Consider the following 24,009-nt stretch of genomic DNA (forward strand, 5'->3'; position numbering starts at 1 on the left):
AAGAAGAAGAAGAAGAAGAAAGAAAGGGAAAAAGAAAGTGCCAGAGGTGACCTCAGCTTCATTATAATGTTAAAATCCCTTCTGAATATTCATCCCAAGGCCTAATAAAAGGAGCCTGCTTTCCCCTGTTGGAGAGACACTGTTTTGGAAATTGTTCCCTGTGTCTCCTTGTTTGTACAAATAGTTGACCTTGTGAGGCAACTCCACCTGGTGTAGTCTGCCTGTAAGTCACCAAGGAGTGGGTCCACTTTGGTTTGGTAACACTCTCACGTCCAGTTCATTGACGTATAATATATAGCATTGATGTATAATATATAGTGAATAACACTCTTCAAGTCCAGTTCATTGACGTATAATATATAGCAAAAATCATCCTTTCTTTAGGAGCACAGTTCTGAGAGTTTTGACAAAAACATAAAAGTATCATATTGAAGACATAGACTATTTCCAGCACCATAAAATGTTCCCTCCTTGGCCTTTGTTGTCAGCATCTTCTACCCCCAACTTCATCTGCTGGCAACTATTGGTTTCATTTCTATGTGAATAATTTCATGAAGTTACATTTATGTAATCATACAGCAGGTTGCCTTTGATGTCTGGCTTCTCTTACCTAGCTTTTAAGATTCATCTAAGTTGTTGCATGTATCAGTCGTTTGTTTTTATTGCTGAGGAATATTCTGTCATATGGATGAACTACACTTTATAAATATGTACATATTACATTTACATGTACATAAATTACATTTAATATGTAAATGATGGACATATTACCAGTTTGAGTTTATTATAAATAAGGAACAATTTAAATTTTAATAGCAATTGTGTTACAATTCCTAGAGCAAGTTCATTTAGAGTGTAATTTTTAAGGTCTAAAATATTCTTTAAACTAGTTTTAACCAATTTTAAACTATCTGCATAAAATCCTAAGCAACTAAAAGTTTCTAGTACCCTCTTAAGTTCAGTTTCTGTAAACTTTATTTCCCATATACACATTGAATACACATAATTCCATAGACTGATACACACACACACACACACACACACACACACACACACACTCTCCTCACCTAGGTTATGTAGCTGGAATGGAAAACTTCAAGATTTATCCAGTTACCATGGAAGTTCATAAAGAGAGATCTGAATGTATTTGGGGGGGGGGGGTGTGTGCAGGGGGCCTATAATGACAAACCTAGGTTTTATAAACATTAGTCCATCAACTAGCAATCCTATTTTAGGATGCCAAAACCATTGTGGGGCTATAAATAGTAGGACAGATGCAGAGGGAACTGAAAAGTTTGCTTGGGGATGGTGGAGTTTCCATAACTTTTGGTTTTCATAAAGTGTTGCTCCATTTTCTCTGTAGTTATTACCAATACCCTTTGTGCCCTGCATTCGATACCAGCATGTCACTGCATTTCAAGTTTCACAAAATACCTCTGAGAGTTACTGTTTCCAGTGGAAACAGGGAATATCATTTTAGATGTGGAAATTTACATTGGTGATTGAGTTTGGTAAAATTTCTCACTGAGAAATAAAGAGTGTAGTGATTAAGTGCTCAGTTCTGGAATCAGAATACCAGGGTTCACCCCCAGTTCTGCCATTTAATGGTAGTGTGATTATGGGGCAGTTACTTAAACACTATCCCAGTTCTGTTGTCTGTAAGATGGGGATACTAGCTGTCTTCTTTTAACAGGAATGTTTTAAGAATAAAATAAGTTAGTGCATGGAGAGCATTTAGAAAAAAAAAACAGTATATAGTGTGTACGGAATAAATGATAGTTTTTTTATTATAATGTATTCCAAATATGACATCAAATTATATAATGTAGTCTGATTGGCAAAACCCTATAATAAAACCAATCATTATTTATTGAATTCTTACTATGTTCCAGGCATTTCACCTAGATATTAAAATGAATTAACCCAATATCTCGGCAACTTTAATATTATTCCCATTTTACAGACAAGGGACTTGAGAAACAGTTTAATCAACTTACCCATTATGACAGAATTCTTGGGAGTAGAATGGAACCCAGTCTGATTGTAGAGTTAATATATAGTACCTCTTCCCTACCAAAAATAAACAAACCATAGGTGATAACATTTGTTAAATCATTACATGTTTAAAAAGTTTATTAGTTCAACTCTTGATTAATGAATTTATTCAATAAGTAGTGTATTTTATGATTAAAATTCCTGTGCAAATTTTTATTAAATCACAAAAATAGAACACAAGTTTCATAGCATCATAAAATGGTCAAGTCTTCAGAGCATCTATAAGCTCTCCTATTATATAATTATATAAATAAGGAAACACCCGGAATAGTGCCACAATTTTATTCTAGATGATACAGCTAGTCGCTGAGTATATTTCAAGACTACTGATGTAGGTCTCCTTTCAGGACATTATACTTAAATGACATATATTTACCTAAGTCACTTTGTTGGCAATGCTTCATGAAAATATTACCCACATATTTGAAAGAAGAATACATCGTTATCATCATCAACGTTACATTGTTATTACTTTCAGAGGTGATGCATAGATGGACTCGGTGTGGAGGACGAGCCCGCACAATGAACTATTTCTTTTCAAACGATTTCTGCAATTTTTACCTTTATCCTTCCAAGTATTATTTTTTACTCTGTAATAGAACCGCTGACAAGTTTTACACCCGTCTCAAGAATAAAGGCTGTTCTCGAGACGGTGCCTGCTCAGAGCAGCTTTACGTAAACCCCAGCAGCTTTACGTTCAATCCTCCGATTACCTAGCCAGCAAAAGAGGAGAAAACAGTTAGAGAAAGGGAGGGCGGGGCTATGGAAAAGATGGGGCGGGGCTGCGGCGGGCCCTGCGAGGGGCGGGACTGTTGGAGTGTCCAATGTGAGGGCGGGCCTTTAACGGCTTTCTGTACGGTTGAGCGGTTCGTTTTGCGCATGTGCAGACCGTTTCAAACCGCGGAGACCGCTGGGTGCTCCGGAAGGGCCGAGCCAATGGGTGAAGAGCGTCGGTAGCGCGCTTACTAGCTCGCAGTTCCTTCAGTTTTGCCACCTCCCACCTCAGGGGCGCTCCTGGGGTGCCGCCTAACTGCTCCTCCCGCGACTCTGTCTGTGCCGGGCTTCTTCGAGTCACGGCCCGCGAGGGCTTGCGTGCCAGACCCCCGGCGCGGGTGGGGCCGGGTCGGAAAATGGCTGCGACGGGTCTGGTAAGTGCAGGCTCCTGCCGCTTCTGCGTATGGGAGCTCGGCCGCCCCTGGCACCTGCGCTTGGGGTGGGAGAGAATGAAATGTTTTACTGTGGCTTCTTGGAGATTTCAGTGGAAAAGCCCGCCAAGTTTTTGAGATCAGAGCTGATCGTGTGCTGATAGCCAGGAGTTAACTTCCTTGTATTGTTTCCCCTCAGGTTTCTTTTAGTTTTGGTTGTGATGGCATCTGTCTCTTCAGAGAATCTTGTGATTGCTACTGTTATTGGTCTAACTCTGGTTTCTAGTCCTCCAAATAATTTTCTGTCTATAGAAGTTTTGAAACGCCTACACCGTGTGGACTTGCTGGTCTGCAGAAGCATATTATTTGTGGAGTGCTTGTTACTGGTAAAGTTTTCTGAAAGGCAGGTGTTAGTTAAAAAGTGCTTAAGGTATGAATGCCCAAGGGGGCGGGAACTAATTTTTTGTTTCCGTGTTATTGGACTCCTTTGGTATTCAGTATTCTGTATTTCACACTTTGCTTATAGTTACTATGTATTGTACAACCCATGTCGGCCCCTGCCCTAAACGTGTGTTTTCTACTTTATCTCTCTTTTTAAGAAAATCTTCACCAATGATATCCCACTTATATAAAGTTATAAAGTAATGCTTGTTTGCATAAAGATGTGTAAAAAATACTGTAGAGCGTCCTTTTAAATGTGAGCACATACATTGTTTATATTATATAGAATTAGACAGAAATAAAGCCATTCTCATTGTAGGAAGAGGAGGGGAATAAAATTTACCTAATGCCCACGGTTCCTTTTTTTAAAGAGTTTATTTTTTTAGAGCAGTCTTAGGTTCTTAGCAAAAGTAAGAGGAAGGTACAGAGATTTTCCATATACCCCCTTACTCCCACACCTGCATAGCTACCTCTGTTGTTAGGATCCCCCACCAGAATGATGTCTTTATTACAGTTGTTGAACCGCATTCACCCATCATTATTGCCCGAGGTCCATAATTTATACTAAGTCTGACTCTTGGTGTTGTACATTCTGTGTGTTTGGACAAAAGTCTAATGACACGTAGCCATCCTTGTGGTATCATCGAGTGTTTTTACTACCCTACATATCCTCTGTGTTCTGCCTATTTCTCCCTCCCTCCCCACTGAACTCTGGTAACCACTGATCTTTTTACCATCTCGATAGTTTTGCTTTTTTCCAGAATGTCATATAGTTGAAATCATACATACGTAGCCTTTTCAGATTGACTTGTTTCATTTAGAATGACGCGTTTAAGATTTTTTCATGTCTTTTCATGGCTTGGTAGTTCATTTCTTTTTGGTGCTCAATGATATGCTATCGTCTGGATGTACCACACTTTATCCATTTACCTAGTGAAGGACATCTTGTTGCTTTCAAGTTTTGGCAGTTATAAAATTGCTATAAACATCTGTGCAGATTGTTGTGTGGACATAAGTTTTCAACTCCTTTGGGTAAATAACAAGCAATATGATTGCTAAGTCATGGTGAGAGTCTGTTTACTTTTGTAAAAACCACCAAATCTGCCTTCCAAAATGACTGTACCATTTATATTAAAAAATAAATGAGAGTTGGGGCACCTGGGTGGCTTGGTTAACTGCCTGACTTCAGCTCAGGTCATGATCTCACCGTCTGTGAGTTCAAGCCCCGCATCGGGCTCTGTGCTGACAGCTTGGAGCCTGGAGCCTGCTTCGGACATGTGTCTCCCTCTCTCTCTGCCTCTCCCCTGCTCATGCTCTTTCTCTCTTGCTCTCAAAAATAAATAAACATTAAAAAAAATAAAATAAATGAGAGTTTTCTGTTGTGCCATATCCTTACCAGCTTTTGGAATTGTCAGTGTTCCAGATTTTGGTCATTCTAATAGGTATAGTGGTATCTCATTGTGGCTTTTAATTTGCTTTTTCCTGATGATATGTGATGTGGAGCATCTTTTCATATGCTTTTTTGCCATCTGTACATCTTATCTGAGGTATAAGGTCTTCGGCCCGTTTAGTTTTTAATTGGGTTGTTTATTTTCTTATTGTTGAGTTTTAAACATTCTTTGCATATTTTGGATAATAGTCCTTTTCAGATGTACCTTTTGCAGATATTTTTTTCTAGCCTGTAGCTTGTCCGCTCATTCTCATTTTTGTTTGTTTGTTTTAAACCATATATTTTAGTTGGGTCAAATGGCAAGAATTCATTCTTTTTCGTTGCTGAGTAGTATTCCATTGTGTATATATACCACATCTTCTTTATCCATTCATCAGTCAATGGACATTTGGGCTCTTCCCATAATTTGGCTATTGTTGAAAACACTGCTATAAACATTGAGGTGCAGGTGCCCCTTCGAATCAGCCCTCCTGCATCCTTTGGATAGATTTCTAGTAGTGCAATTTCTGGGTTGTAGGGTAGTTCTATTTTTAATATTTTGAGAAATCTCGTACTGTTTTCCAGAGTGGCTGTGCCAGTTTGCATTTCCACCAACGATGCAAAAGGGTTCCCGTTTCTCCACATCCTCGCCAACATCTGTTGTTTGCTGAGTAGTTAATTTTAGCCACTCTGACCGGTGTAAGGTGGTATCTAAATGTCGTTTTAATTTGTATTTCCCCGGTAATGAGTGGTGTTGAGCATCTTTTCATGTGTCTGTTAGCCATTTGGATGTCTTTGGAAAAGTGTCTATTCCTGTCTTCTGCCCATTTCTTCACTGGATTATTTGTTTTTTGGGTATTGAGTTTGGTGAATTCTTTATACATTTTGGATACGAACCCTTTATCAGATACACCATTTGCAAATATCTTTTCCCATTCCATTGTTTGCCTTTTAGTTTTGTTGATTGTTTCCTTTACTGTGCAGAAGCTTTTTATCTTGATGAGGTCTCAATGGTTCATTTTTGTTTTTGTTTCCCTTGCCTTCAGAGACTGTCAAGTCAGATGTTGCTGCAGCCGAGGTCAAAGAGGTTGCTGCCTGTTTTCTCCTGTAGCATTTTGATGGTTTCCTTTTTCATTAGTTTTTTCATCCATTTTGAATTTATTTTTGTGTATGGTGTAAAGAAAGTGGTCCAGTTTCATTCTTCTGCATGTTGCTGTCCAGTTCTCCCAGCACCATTTGCTAAAAGAGACTTTTTCTCCATTAGGCAATCATGTTTTTAATTATTAAGAATTTTTCTTGGTCTTAATTTCGTTGTTTAGTGTTTATAGTATATCACTTTTGTTTTATGAGTCCAGTATTTCAAATCTCTCTTGAAGGTACTAATTGGATTTTTGTTTTTGTTTTTTTCAAGTTTTTTCTTTCTCTCTCTCTCTTTTTTTTTTTTTTTAAATAGAAGCCTAGTTGCCACTCAGTGTTACATTAGTTTTAGGTGTACAACATAATAATTCAACAAGTGTGTATGTTGGGTTATGTTCTTCTTTCTCATTCTTGGTATCAGTTTTCTCTTGGCCCTTTTTCTTCTCCATTTTTAAAATTTATATCTTGATATTCGTGTTTTGTTTTAGAGACCTCTGAGTGTCTCCTGATCCACAGATGCTGGTGATATTTAAGACAGACAATAGAATACAGTTTTTTAAACTTGTGTTTATAGGGATAGGGGATGTGGGAGTCTGTTACTCTGTTCATTCCCTTTCTCACTCTTAGCCTCCTCATATTTTGAGTTTTGTAGTTCTGCATTGTTATGGTTTTCTCCTGGGCAGATCAGCTTTACTCCTCATCAAAGACTGGATCCTCTGAACTAACTTTTGTCTGCTACTGCTTTTATTCTGTTTTATCAATTAACATACTTCATTTATTTTCCATCTTCTACAAATTTCTTAAATTTGTTAACAGATGGTCCTCTCTTCATTGTCTTTTTCATTGGTCTATGCCATTGTAGCCCTTAACTATTATTTTAGAGGAATCTTCCTGCAAGGAAAGGAGATAAGTAGATACTGCTTATCAACCAGCCTGAATTATTGGAAGCCCAGATAGTTGTGGTTTTGATGATGGGAAAGGTATGGGAGTAAGGGGAGGAAGATGGAATGATTCCCAGAGTGAACAAATTAGTATAAGCAAAGATTTTGAAACAGTAGATATGAGGCAAGTTCTCCTTCACTTGATCCAGAAGAATTCCTCTTTATGGTACTATAATAGACAATAAGCAAAACTTGCTGAATGAACAAATGAAGAACTTAACTTTTCACCAGTTTGATGATTTACTTTTCTTTCAGGATCATCTCAAAAATGACTACAGAAGAAGATTTTGCCGACCGTCCAGGTGAGTTACATATTTAACTTTTAAGGTCATTTTTATTTCCATTTTTAGGAAGTGATTTTTAAAAGAAGAAGGGAGAAATTACTTCTGTCTAACATGATTTCTGTGCCCACTGATTAAGTATAGTCATCTTAGTGATTTTATACTAACAGAGAAATATTAAGGCAAGCAGTGTAATGACTACTTAATGGCAGTGAGAAAAGAAATTCACCTGATAAATTATGGATCAGGAAGAGGTAGTCTCAGTTCTAAGTGACAGCCATAGGGAAAGCAGTCTATAGAATGGATTGAATGGTAATATTACAAAGATAGAGCTCATTTGGTAGGGCTAAAAGAAAATGTGCGTATAGATTATAAAAAGACATAAAAAGGATCTTTGTGGTGTGGAACTGTTCAGTATCTTGACTGTGGGTTCAGGTGATACCTGAACCTATAGATGTGATAAATGGCACAGAATTAAATAGGAACAGAAACACACAAATGCGTACAGTTGACCCTTGAACAACTCAGGGGTGAGGGTTGCTGACCCCTGCACAGTTGAAAATCCTCGTACAACTTTTGACTCCCCCAAAACTTGCTACTAAAAGCCTACTGTTGCCTAGAAGCCTTACTAATAACATAAAATAATACAGTAATACAATTAATAAACTAGAGAATAGAAAATGTTATTAAGAAAGTCACAAAATACTTTTACAGTACTGTATTTATTGATACATTTTATTAATATATCATCTCATTATCTACATCATCTGTCATTACCTACATCGATATAGTTATATGATACAAAACACTGTAGATGTTATGCATATTACTAACACTAAACATCAAATATGAAAAAGTGATGTGGAAAAGAAATTCATATTTTCATATTTATAGGTATAACGTACTGATAATGAAAGCAATATGATTGCTTTATGGTAGCCTAGTGTAATTGATACGATTGTTTTGTGGTAGCCTAGTCTGTACACTAATGAATGAATCATTATAAAATTTTTATGGCATATGGTATTATAGTTATATTCATAATACAGTATTAGAAACATTGTTAAGTCTTTTTAAAAAAATACCTGTGATGACAGGCGTGCTGTATGGTAATGTACTTCTTTGAAAGGAAAGTTACAAGGCAGTAAGAAAATAAACAGATTATTAGTTTTATGTTAAATATCACTTACCCACTTCACTCAAGTTTTGCACATGATGTTCTACACACTGAATACTTAGACAATGATGATGATGACTTAAAAATGTCTCCTACCTTTCTTGCTGTACAGTTAACTAGATTTTCACATGAAGATACACACATAACACGGTTTATTAATGGTACGGCATGCTGATTATTTACTGTTCATTAAGTGGAAGTGGACCATCATAAAGATCTTCATCTTCATCGTCTTCACACTGAGTAGGCTGAGAAGGAGGAGAAAGGGTTGAGGTGGTCTTGCTGTTTCAGGTGTGGCAGAGGTGGAAGAGGTGGAGGAGGTAAAAGGGGAGGCAGGCACATTCAGTGAACTTTTTGCAAATACATCATAATTTCTGTCTGACGTTGCTTTTTCATTTCTCTAAAAATGTTTTTATGTGGTACCAATCCTTCCACTGTTTAATTCGGTGCCTGTATGCCTGTAACTAAGGTCTATGTTATAAAAGAAGTCAAAAGCAGTCTTGAATAATGGGAACCTTCTGCCAGATTGTCTAATGTCAATTTGTTTTCTGGCAGTGCTTCTTGTATATCTTTTTCCCCATCATCTGGTACTGTTGTGAAAGTGCTCATCTCCATAAAGTCATCTTCTGTTAATTCCTCTGGTGTGATGTCTACTAGCTCTTGAATTTCCCCAAAATCTGTATCTTGAAACCCCCAAACTTTTTTGCCATATCCATAATCTCATTCATGATTTTCTTTTATGTTTTTATTTTAATTTTTATTTATTTATTATTGTTTTGAGAGACAGAGAGAGAGAGAGCATGTGCACATGCTTGAGTGAGGGTGGGAGTGGAGAGGGAGAGAGAGAATCTTAAGCAGGCTCCCACCCAGCACGGAGCCAAGGTGGGGCTCCATCTCAGACTGTGAGATCATTACCTGAGCCGAGGTCAAGAGTTGGATTTTTAACTGATTGAGCCATCCCAGTGCCCCATGTTCATGATTTTCTTGATTTGCTCTGTTGTAAATCCTGTGAAGTCATGTACAACATCTGCCTACAGTTTTTTCTAGTAGGAATTTATTGTTTCGGTCTTGATGGTGTTCACAGCCTTTTCTGTAACAGTGATGATATCTTCAATGCTTTAATCCTTCCAGACTTTCATAATGTTGTCTCTATTGGGTTCCTGTTCCATAGTGTTGACAGACTTTTCCCTAAAGTACCATGTGTAATGAGTCTTAAAGATCCTTTTGACCCCCGAATCTAGAGGTGTTATGTTGGGGCGGGTAGACCATTTTCACTTCTGTGTTGAACTCTTGCGGTTCTGGGTGGCCAGTGGCATTGTCCAATATGAAAAGAACTTTAAAAGACAGTCTCTTACTGTCAGGGTTCTCCCTGATTTCAGGGACAAAGCATTGATAGAACCAGTCCAGAAGAAAGGTTCTCATTGTCCAGCCTTCTTGTTGTAGTATAACTAAAAATCTGGCAGCTGGTGTTTAACTTTCCCTTCAAAGCTAGGGATTAGCATCCTTATAGATAAGGTCAGTCCTGATTATAAACCTGACTGCATTTGCACAAAACAGTAGAGTTTAGCCTATCCTTTCCTGTCTTAAATCATGGTGCTTGCTTCTCTTCCTTACTAATAAATGCTCTTTGTGGCATTTTTTTCTAGAATAGAACACTTTTGTCTGCATTAAAATCTGTTTAGGTAGATACCCTTTCTGAGGATCCTCAGTGATTTTCTTAATGGCATCTGGGAGCTCATCTGCTGCCTCTTTCTTATTCAGCAAAAGTTGATTTCCTGTTATCTTGACATTTTTTAAGTCAGATCTCTTTCTAAATTATCAAACTATCCTTTGCTGGTATTAAATTCTCCAGCTTTAGATCTTTCATCTTCCTTTTGCTTTAAGTTGTCTTGTAATGACTTCACTTTTCTCAAACCATATTAGAATCATAATCATGCCTTCTTTATAGCAACTCCTGCATCCACATAAAAGCTGTATGTTCCATACAAGATCAAAAGGTACTTTGCAGAAAGTGCAAGGTTTTGTCCTGCTCTAGCCTACAAAGACAGCTTCATGAATTTCCTTTTCTTTTTTGGCAGTGGTCCTTACGCTGCATTTATTTATCTTGAAGTAGCAGGCAACCATAGCTGCAGACCTCAATCTATGGTATATATCAAGTAATTCAACTTTTTCTTGTAGTGTCATGACATTTTTTTGTTTCTTGGGAACACCTCCAGCATCACTAGTGGTAACCTTGTTGAGTCCCTGGTGTTACTCAAGATTTATGGTATTGCACTAAACATGATGAAGAATGGGAGAAGTATGAGAGATCACTTTTTACTGCAATACACAATTTACTGGAGAGATGAATTGTTCACTCAGAGATGATTAGTGTTATATGGGCATTTTAAAGGGATAGTCACCAACAAGGGAGCTCACCACGATAGCAACAAGATGGGGGCTCCTGGATGGCTCAGTCAGTTAAGCGTCCAACTCTTTATTTCAGCTCGGGTCATGATCTCGGGGTTCGTGGGATTGAGCCTGTGTTCGGCTCTGCACTGATGACACGGAACCTGCTTGGAATTCTCTCTTTCCCTCTCTCTCTGCGCCTCCCCCTGCTCACATTCACTTTCTCCTCTCCCTCAAATAAATCAATAAAGTTAAAAAAAAAAATAGCAACAGGAGGTGGCTACAAAATTATTATAGTAGTGTTATAGCATGAAATATAATTAATTTTATGCAGTTATGATTTAATACTGTGTCTTTATATCTCTTGACTATAAATGGCACTGTGTACTGTGTATGTAAGTTTTGATTAATTTTAACTTTTAAGAATAGATTTGTGTGTATTTTATGGTAGTAGATGATAAAATAGACTAGTATCTACTAATATCTACATCTATTTTATGCATTGATGACATTCTTAACTTTTTGTTAAATATTTTTTATATCTCTAGGCTTTGTGGTTCGTCTGCAAGTTTTTTTTTTTGTTTTTTTTTTTCAACGTTTATTTATTTTTGGAACAGAGAGAGACAGAGCATGAACGGGGGAGGGGCAGAGAGAGAGGGAGACACAGAATCGGAAACAGGCTCCAGGCTCTGAGCCATCAGCCCAGAGCCTGACGCGGGGCTCGAACTCACGGACCGCGAGATCGTGACCTGGCTGAAGTCGGACGCTTAACCGACTGCGCCACCCAGGCGCCCTGCCTTTATAATATTTCTTACAACTGCATGTGAAATTACAGTTAAAATTTTATACTGTTTCATAAGCTGCTAAGGGTAATGATACTGAATCAAAAGTGCATTTGAGAACTTGTAGGGAAGACTGTTACTTAGAGCTGTTAGGACTTGTGACTATAGAGTTTTTATTAAAGAAGTGTCTTAGTACTGATTGGATTTGTTAAAAAATGTTGATGTTCTTGTTTAGATATAAAAGTGGTCTAAGATGGCTTTAGATGTCACTGTTCATTCAAGGAGTATAATTGTTATTATACATAATGACATACTGCTTCACATACTTTTCTGAGAACTCTTGGACTCAAGTACTTGTTTTGTCCTTACATAATAAAGGTGATATTTTTCCCATTAAGTAAAATAATATTTTATAATGAGATATAAAATTTTCAAAGTAGATGGTAACATAAATAGCAAGTGTCTTATGGAAATGATATGTGACATTTTCCCTTCATTCCTTCTTATTAGAGCACCTGACATTAATACGAAGCAAGGCCAAAACATACTGGAAATCTTACAAGATTGTTTTGAAGAAAAAAGTAAGGCTTCATTTCAAGATGGACTTGAGGGTTGGGTTGGATGAAAATTTGTGATACTCATTAATATTAAATTCAGCAAATGTGTTCTAGTATTTAAATAAATATATGTAAAATGTTTTTCCAGGAATTTTGAGTACACGTGCAATCCTTTACCTTCTGTTAAACTAAGGATAATACTGTCAAAAATGAGCATAATTTGTCATTTCCTTTAGGTCACACTAGAGTTCTATGGTCTAGAAGTCCATAAATAATTATCTTATGCAAGAGAAAGTATTTCATATAATGGGAATAAATGTGCAGAATTCTTAGGATCCCTAAGAGAGAATGTTTGGTGATTCGCAGTTCATTTTAAAGAAATGGTGAATTATTGCAAAAACTTTTCTAAGTGCTTGTCAGCATCAGAAGGTATTGAAAAAAGAGAATAGGCCAACCGAAGAAACAAACACAGAGAGTGGAAAAATATTTCTTCTATATAAGCTCTGAAAGAAGAGCTGGTTCATTATTTCTTCAGGAATCTTGTTTGTCTTTTTCAGTTCCTGATGTCTTCTAGGCACATTTGAATATTGAAGCGATGTTTGTATGTAATTTAAACTAATTGTGTTTAAAGAGTCAGCAAACGTCTTCACATTTCATGTAGGGCTTCTTTTAATTATAACTCAAAGATTTTATACCATATGTCATTTAAACTTTTTTTTTTTGCTTTTTTTAAGGTCTTACCAATGATTTTAGCACAAATTCTACAAAATCAGTGCTTTATTCAACACCTAAAATGGAAGACATTTGTATTCAGTCATCAAGCAAAGAGGTAAGTCAAAAAGGAGAGCTGATATAGCTTTAATAAGTGAAGCATTACACAATATAGTTACATCTATTTTAGTTGTTTGTAAGTCTTATTCTTAGAAGGGAATCCTATATTCCCATTGACTTCTATAATTTGGAGGTGGTTTGTGAAAATTCTGACTTGACATTTCCTGTGTTTGAAATTGGAGGTCTGGGTTTAGAATTATAAAATTTTGGGGTGTCTGGGTGGCTCAGTCAGTTGAGCATTTAACTCTTGATTTCAGCTCAGGTCATGATCTCATGGTTTGTGGGTTTGAGCCCCACATAGGGCTCATTGGTGTGGAGCCTGCTTGGGATTCTCTCTCTCTCCCTCTCTCTTTGCGCTCCCTCTCTCTCAGAATGAATAAAAAAAAACAAAAACAAAACCAACCAAACAAAAAAAACCCTTGGGAAAAAAAAAAAAAGAAATACCAAATTTTAACAAAATTATTTTTCACCTTTCCTAAAATAATAATTAAATTAGGTTTTTAGGAAAGTAGGCAATGACTTAAGTTCCTAATCCAGATTTGAAAATTTGGTTGTTTTCTGAATATTGAGGTTAATCTATTGCTGTATAAGGGAACCAGTCTTTTTTTTTTTTTTAATGTTTATTTATTTTTGAGAGAGAGAGTGTGAACTGGGGAGGGGCAGAGGATCCAAAGAGGGCTGTGCACTAACAGCAGTAAGCTCAATGTGGGGCTCAAACTCATGAACCACAAGATCATGACCTGAGCTAAAGTCACATGCTCAACTGACTGAACCACCTGGGTGCCCTAGTAATCAATCTTTTATAGATCATATCTTAAGAGGATAGGTTGACTTAACTCTACAAAATAGCCAACTTTCAAATAGAGTTTGTGAAGCTAATGAATAAAGACAAGTTATTCAAAAGCACAATACTAATTGGAGAGAAAAATTATGTAGTGCTAGAAATAGCTTTACTAGAAATTTGTATAAACATCTAATTATACAGTTGACTCTTGAACAATGCAGAGGTTAGGGATGCTGACCCACTTGTGTTAGTTGAAAATCCACTTAAAACTTTTGACTCCCCAAATATTTAATTACTAATAGCCTACTGTTGACCAGAAGCCTTACTGATAATGTAAACAATTGAATAACATGTATTTTGTATGTTATGTGTATTATATACTGTATTCTTATAATAAAGTAAGCTAGAGAAAAGAAAATGTTAAGAAATTTATAAGGAAGAGAAAATACATTTATGTTATTATGGTATATTTATTGCAAACAAATGTAAGTGGACCTGCACAGTTCAAACCCTTGTTCTGTGGTGAACTATATATAGCCTTTTGGTTCCAAGGAATGTAGACAGATCCATTTCTTTCAGAATCGAGAGACCTTCTTTAATGTGGTAAATTATACTGATTTTTGAAAGTTAAATCAACTTTTTAAGTTTTCTGGGATAAATTTGACTTGGTCATAATGTATTAACCTTTTTTAATTTGGTTTGCTAGTATTCGAGGCATTTGCATCTATGTTCATGAACAGTATTGTCTTTTTCTTTTCTCAAAACATTCTTGGAGGGCTTTGGTTTCAGGGTTATGCTAGAGGTTTCATTTGTAGGTATTGAGTATTTGAGGCATTTGCATCTATGTTCATGAACAGTATTGTCTTTTTCTTTTCTCAAAACATTCTTGGAGGGCTTTGGTTTCAGGGTTATGCTAGAGGTTTCATTTGTAGGTAGGATGTGACAAATTGCAATAGGACACATTCCTGTTGCAACAACTAGTTAAAAAGAATGAAATGCAAACAAATCATATTTTTAGAGACATGGGAGCTGTGGAAAGAACAAAATCTAGATAAAATTCCAAAGAGAGAAGAATCTTGAGAAGATGAGTTGATGATTATTAGTCATTTTTTTCCCTGAGAGTATTAACTAATTTGGGGCAAAAGCTGAGGGTTTTAAGCTGGTCCATACAGAGTGTCTACCATGGGGAAGCACAGCTTTTTTCAGGTTCCTCTAACCCTTCTTATTAAGATTTCTTGTTTGTAGTTTCTGTTTCCTGCAAGTACCTTTTTGCTTACCTTTGTTGTTTCCTTTTATTTTAGAGCCTTTTGTCAGATGTCCAGTGAATCTTAGTGGTCTCCTTATATTTAAGAGTGGAAACTAAAATGGTGATTGCAAATTCTAGTTGTACAATAAAATTTGTACCTTGGTAGATTTTACTGTGGTATGATCTGTCTGAGCCATGTCATTGTGGATGTCCAGGTGTTAATATCTATAGGTTTTTTGTTTTTTTTTTAACTTGGTTTGGTAGGTTTTTCTAACAAATCTCTTCTGCTTGGGAGCTTGATTCCAATGACAAATGTTCTCAACCAGGTGTAGCAGAGGGAAGGCACAATTTGAATGCTTCTGCCTAAAATCTCTGTTTTTACTGTATTACTGTTACCTTCATCTGTGTCTGAGTCTATAGTCTCTCTGATTCTGAAACTCAAGAGTAAACATGCCAGAGTTGGGAGAGGAGAGGCTCTGCAACTCTTGACTACTTCGTATACATACTTTTAACAACTTGACTGTTCGTAGGCCCAACTTGGAGCCTCTCTTAGAGTGGCCTTGCACCTCTAATAAATGATCTTATGGGTTAAACATAAATGTGTTTCCTTCTGCACTTTCTCCACTTTGTGGACTGATTAGTTGCTGCTGATTTGCTTTCTAGCTTAAAGTTTGTTGAAATCTCCCATCTACTCCCTTTTCTTTTCTCTTCATACTTCTGGATTTATACATTTTATTTATTTTTTATTTTCTTAAAGAAATATATATATATTTTAAATGTTTATTTTAGAGAGAGAGAGTGAGCGAGTAGGGGAGGAGCAGAGAGAGGGAGACAGAATCCTAAGCAGGCTCCATGCTGTCAGTGCAAAGCCCAATGCGGGGGCTCAAACTCATATGAGTTATGCGTGAGATCATGACCTGAGCTGAAACCAAGAGTTAGACCCTTAACCGACTGAGCCACCCAGGTGCCCTGGGTTTATACAGTTTAAAAAATCCTAATGAGGTTTCAAGAGGAACAGAGACTAGTGAGAGCTTGCTTGTCTTTCTTTATGTAATTGAGTTCTATAATGTATTCACTGAACAGTGCAGGACCTTCTTTACTTACATATCCCCCTATTGGTAGAGTTTTAGGTTGTTTCCATGTATTCATTATTACAGCAGTGTACACCTTTGTTCATGCCTCCTTGTGCACATGTTGTAAATCGAATTTCTCTAGGACATGCATATTTCAAATGAAATTGTTAAATATTGTCTATTTTTTCTGCAAAATGTTTATAAGTTTTGTTTCCTACATGCAGTGTATGAATGAGATTTCCCTTTTCTATATTTTTAAAATTTATGACTTGATATATTTTAAATGTACAAAAGAATATATGTATATAAGGTATTAAAAATAATATAAATGAACACTTATGTGCTTATCCTTAGTGTAAGATGTATCAATCAATACTTTTGCAGCATCAATGTTTCCCTTTCTAATCCTGTTCTTCTCCCTCTCCTCCCTGCACAAAGGTAACCACTATCTTGAATTTTATGTTCATCATTCCCATCCTTTATTTTATAGTCAGACTTTTATGCTTCCCACTGGGTCTGCAGAAAGTGCACTTGTTCTTTCTAGCAGTGAAGTGCATATAGTCTTTCTGCCCAGGGAAGCCTTCTGAGGCTTAACCCGTTTTTATTGGGGGCTGATTATATTAGGTACCCTCTGCCAACCAACATCCTATACTTCCTGAAGGAAAAAAACAGGTGTTCATTATAAATCACATTTTTATACAGTCTAGGCAGGCTGGCATGGTAGGCACAACCTAATCAGCTGGTAATAGAGGAAATATTCTGAAAGCCAAATTCCCAGCTGCCAGTCAAGGGCCAGCCTTGTAAGCAAGTTCTTTAAATGATCAGGTGTCCTATGTTAAGTCCTCTAGTGAGTGAATCTCTAAAATATAGTATATATATATGCATGTGTGTATATATATACGTATATATGCATATGTGTATATACATATACGTGTGTGTATGTATATGTATATGTATATATGTGTGTGTGTATATAGTTTAACATGCCTCTACTTTGAACTTTGTGTAAATGGGATTTTAACCTACTTCTGTGGCTTGTTTTTTTTTTTTTTTTTTTTGTTAACAATTATTTATTCCTGATGCTGTAATTTATGAATTTCACTGTTGAATGTGTGATATTATATTATAGGTCTATATCATAATTTATCCAGTTTACTGTCAAGATAGGTTTTTGCTGTTCAGAGCAGCATTGTTTCTATGTTAGGATTTATGAAATTTCAACTTTATTAGATAATGCCAAATTGCCAGCTGTTTTATTATTTTCCAATACTTTTTTTTTTCTAATTTAAAAACAAATGTATTTAATCAGAATTGCTAATACAATGGAGTAGATCTAATGTTGTATATCTTTTAGGCTCAGTGCCAGAAATCACATCCAAAGTCAGTTCCAGTTTCTTCAAGGAAGAAAGAAGCCTCTAGGCAGTTCACTGTAGAACCAAGGGAAGTTGTCAACAGATCAGGTTGGTGGCATTCCCATGGGTGTTATTTGCTTAGACATATTTAAAAGGAAATGCTGAAGGTGTTACCTGTATTGGCTTGAGTGATGGGGTCATGGATTAGCCCAGGCAGAATGGTCAGTGTTTTTGTTTTTGTTTTTTTAAACATGAATGATAAGCTTCTTTTGATTATTTATTTCTTTATTTTAGTGATGGGAACATTGATTACTATGATCTGGTAAGAGACATTAAGTAAGAATTATTACAGGGACTATAGCTTTAAGAATTTTCAAATAGATTTCTTTTTTTTTTTTTTCCTGAAAAATTAATATTATCTCACACAGTTTCTGTGGGTCAAAATTGAGAAGCAGCTTAGTTAGATGATTCTAGGTTGAAATCTCTCATTAGGTGGCAGTCAAGATGTTGGCCATGGTTGCAGTCATCAAAAGGCTTGACAGGGGCTATGGGTATGTTTCTAAGATGACTCACTCATGGGCAGGAAGCCTTAATTCCTTCTCACATGGCCCTTTCCATCGGCTTTTGAGCATCCTTTTTTTTTTTTTTTTTTTTTTTTAAAGGGAGTTATAATTGACATATAACATATTAGCTTCAGGTACCCAACATGATTCAATATTTGTACATACATGGTCAGTGTTCTTTGTCTCTATTCTCCTTTTGTTCATTTTTCTTAATTATTTGTATGTGCTGCAACTTTTTTAAAAGTTTATTAATGCTTTTCAAATTGAAGAGTCCTTCTTTTGAGGTAAGCCTCAAAGATTAAAAAAGTGCTACTGATTGTTACTGCCATCATCCTGCTGAGGTAACTTTGGAATGAAAACCTATGTAAATGTGTGTGTGTGCTTGCTTGTGTGAGTGCATGTGCATGCATGCTTTCAGAAGAGGCTTTACGATTTTCTTTTACACCAGTTTTCTTTTACAGTATAGGCAAGTACCTTTTATCTGATCATTTACTGTTTTATTCTTTTTGCCATTTAGATAGTATTACGTGATCTCATTGTCACTTAGTGTCTATGTCTGTCATCACCACTGAATTTGAGCACTGTTTTTATATATTTACTGGCTATTTGAATTTCCTTTTATCTGAGTTGTCTATTCATATCCTTTGCCTATTAGTTTTTTCTTGTTTATGAGAGGTCTTTGAATTGAGTCTCTCTGCTCTGTTTATCCGTAATTTGTGTGACAGATATTTTTCCAAATGGTCCCTTGACAGTTAAATATTTTGTTTATAGTATCTTTAACCATATGATGAGTATGATTTTTGGGAAATGTTTATTTTTGAGAGAGAGAGAGAGAGAGAACATGTGAGCAGGGAAAGGGGCAGAGAGAGAGGGAGACAGAGGATTTGAAGCAGGCTTTGTGCTGTCAGCTCAGAGCCTGATGCAGGGCTCAAACTCATGAACCATGAGATCATGACCTGAGCTGAAGGCCCACACTTAACTGACTGAGCCACCGAGGTGCCCTGATGAGTACGATTTTTTATTTTAATTGTCAAATGTGTGATTTTTATAGCTTTTCTTGTTGTGGTATATGTAGTATCCTAGCTTTCGTCTTAAGTTTTTATTTAAATTCCAATTAGCATACAGTGTAATACTAGTTTCAGGCGCACAATATAGTGATTCAATGCTTCCATACAACACCAGGTGCTCATCACAAGTGCACTCCTTTTTTTTTTTAATTTTTTTTTTTTTATTGTTTTATTTATTTTTAAGGCAGAGAGAGACAGAGCATGAGCAGGGGAGGGGCAAACAGAGAGCAAGACACAGAATCGGAAGCAGGCTCCAGGCTCTGAGCTGTCAGCACAGAGCCTGATGCGGGGCTCGAACTCACAGACCGCGAGATCATGACCTGAGCCAAAGTCAGACGCTTAACTGACTGAGCCACCCACGCACCCCGCAAGTGCACTCCTTAACCCCCATCACCTCTTTCACCCATTCCCCCACCCACCACCTCCCTTCTGGAAACCATTGCTTTGTTTTTTATAGTTAAGAGTCTGCTGGGGCGCCTGGGTGTCTCAGTTGGTTACGCATCCAACTTTGGCCCAGGTCACAATCTCAACGATTCTTGAGTTTGGGCCTTGTTTGGGGTTCTGCGCTGACAGTGTGGAGCCTGCTTGGATTCTCTGTCTCCCTGTCTCTCTCTGCCCCTCCTTCACACACACACTGTCTCTAAAATAAATAAATAGGCGCCTGGGTGGCGCAGTCGGTTAAGCGTCCGACTTCAGCCAGGTCACGATCTCGCGGTCCGTGAGTTCGAGCCCCGCGTCAGGCTCTGGGTGGATGGCTCGGAGCCTGGAGCCTGTTTCCGATTCTGTGTCTCCCTCTCTCTCTGCCCCTCCCCCGTTCATGCTCTGTCTCTCTCTGTCCCAAAAATAAATAAAAACGTTGAAAAAAAATTTTTTTAAATAAATAAACATTAAAAAAAGTCTATTTCTTGGTTTTTCCTCCCCCACCCCATTTCATTTGTTTCTTAAATTTCACATGAGTGAAATCATATGGTATTTGTCTTTCTCTGACTGATTTGTTTCACTTAGCATTATACCATCTAGATCTATACATTACCACATTTTGTTTTATTCATTTATCCATTGGTGGACATTTGGGTGGTTTCCGCTTCTTGTCTGTTTTGAATAATGCTGCTGTGAATGTAAGTGTACAAATATCTCTTGTAGTATCTGCTTTCAGTTCTTTTGGATACATACCCAACAAAGGAATTATTGAGTCATACAGCAATAATATTTTTAGAGGAGCCACTAAACTTTTCTGTAGTGGCCGTATCATTTTACATTCCTACCAGCAGTACATAAGGGTTCCGATTTCTCTGTATCTTCACCAACACATGTTATTTTCTGTGCGTGTGTGTGTTTTGTACTAATAGCCATCCTAATGGTGTGAAGTAGTATCTCATTGTGATTTTGACTTGTTCATCATTGTCACTAGGGAATTTTAAATTAAAATAATAATTAGATACCACTACATACCTATAAGAATAGCTAAAATCTAAAAAAACTTTTTTTTTTTTTTCTTGGGAACTCATTTCTTTGAGAGTTTCGGTCTTTTGTTCAGGAGAATTTATAACTAATTGTTAAGACATTTTTATCATGGATGCTTTAAAATTCTTATTAAATAGTTCCTGCATTTGATTCATCTTGTCCATATGTGTCCACTGATGATATTTTTCTTATTCAGGTTATGTTTTTCTGGGTTTTGTATAATGAGTCATTTTGATTATATTCTTGACATTTTGGTTATTATTTTAATAGACTCTTGATTGTATTTAAATCATTTCTTATATAGCACATAGTTGCCTTGTTTTGGTTTATTGTGTAGGTTCTTGCCTACTTTTGGGGGTTTTATTTCTAGTGACAATTAAGTGTTAGAGTCCAAAGCAGTGGTGTTTTGGTCTGTTTGATTTTCTGATGCTGCTGAGATTCCAGGTCAGTTCTTGCTGGTGCTGTGTCAAATGAATGGAAGGTGCTTTCCTTGGTACCCCATGTCCTCATTCACTCACGTGGGGGCTGGGGTCAGAAGCTGTTGGGATTGGATCTCCTTAAATTTGAGACAGGTGGAGGACAGGATGGGGGTGTAGGATTCTTTTATGTTTTTCCTGCTGTAGTTTAGACTGTCCATTGGTGCCCTTGTTGTGAAGCAAGGCCTGGGGTGTACTAACTGTGGTTCAGAATGTCACCTTGGTCTGGGAAGCAGTGGTTGGGAAGGTAAAAGGCTTTAGTATTCTGCAGCTCTTTGTGGATCATATAGCCTGCTATTCTTGATTGTTAACTGGAGACTAGGTTGGTCCAGGCACAGGGTTAGTCCAGTACTTTGCTCCTCTGCTACTGCTGTCCTATAGAACTTATGGAGTGGGGCCTGAGTCTTTGCTGCTCTGACACTGCCACTGCAGAATGGAGTAGTTAGTGGCCCAAGTTGTGGAATGGGCGTTGGGGTTCCCCATTAGGTCTTTGTTGTGTTTCCTTTGTGCAGGTCTATTGGCCGGAGAATGTAGGCTGTTTTTTCTCCTATGCCTACTGGTGGTTCTGGATCGCAGGAATCTCTAGAACTCAGTCTGGGGATACACGGGAGATTAAAAGAAAACCCAAGGGATTCATCATATTGTCTTTGGTGGCTTAAGGCTTGAGGTTCCTAGCAAATACTCCTTTTCCCTTCCAGCTTTCAGAGTTCTCTTATTGTTTCATGGGTAATTACCAGGGAATTTAGAGGGAAAAGCAGGGAAAGCTGAGTATGCTGTCTTGTTCCGTAAATCTTCCAAAAGCCCTTTTTTGATTGTATTTAAAATTTTTAATATTTGCTCGTTAAGGATATAAATCAATATGAATACTCCCCAGCAGTTCTACTGTTTTTGACATTTGGAGGCATACGGCTAAGAGAATAGAGTGTGTGTGTGTGTGTGTGTGTGTGTGTATAAATATATAAAGATATGTGTATATATGTATGTATATGTGTACAAATATTATGTATAAAGAATATATTTTATGTATATCTTTATATACGTACATATAATTTTTTATGTATCTCTATACATATCTGTTATGTCTCTATATGTGTATGTATATGTACAAATGTGGTCATTTAGCTGCCCTAGTTTACTGACTTATTTTTTCAAAGTTTATTTATTTATTTTGAGAGAGAGAGAGAGCATGAGCAAGTGGGGAAGGGGCAGAGAGAGAGTGAGAGAGAGAGAATCCCAAGCAGGTTCCATGATGTCTGCCCAGAGGCTGATGCAGGGCTGTATCCCACAAACCGTGAGATCATGACCTGAGCCAAAATCAAGAGTCAGACGTTTAACCAACTGAGCCACCCAGGCATCCCCACTAAATTTACTGACCTAAAGATCAAATGTCATAATTCTCTAAGATTACTTTATTATTTTAGCTGTGTATAGATTTAGTCAAATCTTGAGTAAATTGACTTTCCATAGAATTGTGAATTTCTGTTGAGAATTTTTGTCATTTCAAAACTTCAGAGCATGGATCAAATACATCTTCACATTCGTTAATTTCATAAATTATAACTTTTAAAGCACTTGCATATTTTAATCATAGATCTTTGATTATAAACTTAATGAACTGCGAGTCTTTTGAAAACTCATTTCTAACTTGCTGAATTTTAAAAAGCACATTTGGCTCTAATATTATTTTTTGATATCTTTATATAATTTTCTTCTAGTTCAGGACCATGAAGTTCATCAGCAAATTTTGGCAACTGATGTTGGTTCTAAAAATACACCTGACTCAAGAAAAATGTCAAGTGAAAAACTAAAAGGTCATCACGGTGGAGTTGATGAAGAATTTTACTTATCTGTTGGTTCACCTTTCGTTCTTTTGGATGCAAAAACATGTGTATCTCAAAGTGCTGTCTCATCTATTGCCCAAAACAGAAAGACCTACACTTCTGAAAAGTCAGTAAATACATTGTCTTCAAGTACAGAGATTTCTCTTAAAACCAGAAAAAGGTGAATTTTTATTTACTTAAGTAATAGTCATCCTGTTTAAAAAATTTTTACCTTTTATATTAAAGAGTAAGTAATTTGGTCTTTTTTGTATTTTATAGTAAGTATTGAGGAATATTAACATATTAGGAGAAGAGCATAACATATTTCAGTTTATATTTAATAATAGGAAAGCTTACAGTATATTTCAGAGAAGTTTGTGGGTAAACTTTTCTGTGGAAAAAAAGTATTTTCTTCTAATGATAAATTTTCTATAACTCCTAAGAGTATTTTCTCTATGTTATTTGTAATTACAAGGATAGGTGTGTCTCAGGTCATTTCTAGGGTAACAAAGGATAAGTATTTTGAGGATAAGTTGTGGTAAACCCATGTCTATTTCTTGGGGTTTACATTTTGGCCTTTAAGAAGAAAAGTAGATCATTCAAAGTCCTTTGCTGTTGGGACCTTTGCAGTGAGTGTAACTAATATCTGTCTGGTGTCTTGTGTTATTCTTGGAGCCAAGAAGTTAAGTACATTCTAAGATTTTGCTATTCAAAATGTGGTCTATGGCTCAGTATCTAGAGCAGTGCATTATCTGGAAACTTGTTAAAAATGCAGAATTTCAAACCCTCTCTAGTCCTGATGAATAAGAATCTACATTTTAAACTCTTCAGATGATTAAAAATTTTACTGTTTGAGAACTAGTGCTCTAAGCTATAGATTTTCTTGGCCTGTTCTCTTACTTTTCCCCATGGACTAATAAGGAATTTAATTTTCCTGGGCACTTGCCTTGTATATTTTAAGAGGTTATAAATCAGCAGTTACAGATTTTAAATAAAGGTC

At 36.6% G+C, this 24,009-nt stretch overlaps 1 protein-coding gene across 5 annotated transcripts in view; it reads left to right on the forward strand.

Annotated features, from left to right (window-relative positions):
• The first annotated feature begins 2,962 nt into the window (after positions 1-2,962).
• Positions 2,963-24,009, forward strand: part of CENPC (centromere protein C) — an 81,141-nt gene continuing 60,094 nt past the window's right edge. For 2 of the 5 annotated variants that reach the window (XM_030313772.1, XM_030313773.1), the window contains exons 1-6: positions 2,967-3,203; positions 7,404-7,450; positions 12,287-12,357; positions 13,068-13,162; positions 17,622-17,727; positions 22,905-23,190. In XM_030313772.1, the coding sequence (XP_030169632.1) occupies positions 3,186-3,203; positions 7,404-7,450; positions 12,287-12,357; positions 13,068-13,162; positions 17,622-17,727; positions 22,905-23,190 (623 nt within the window). In that variant the 5' untranslated portion in view covers positions 2,967-3,185. Of the gene's footprint in view, positions 3,204-7,403; positions 7,451-12,286; positions 12,358-13,067; positions 13,163-17,621; positions 17,728-22,904; positions 23,191-24,009 lie in introns of all 5 variants that reach the window. The other 3 variants (XR_003968431.1, XM_030313776.1, XM_030313775.1) reach the window with 3 other exon arrangements.

The sequence above is a fragment of the Lynx canadensis genome, chromosome B1 (assembly GCF_007474595.2).
Source record: "Lynx canadensis isolate LIC74 chromosome B1, mLynCan4.pri.v2, whole genome shotgun sequence".
Lineage (NCBI taxonomy): Eukaryota > Metazoa > Chordata > Mammalia > Carnivora > Felidae > Lynx > Lynx canadensis.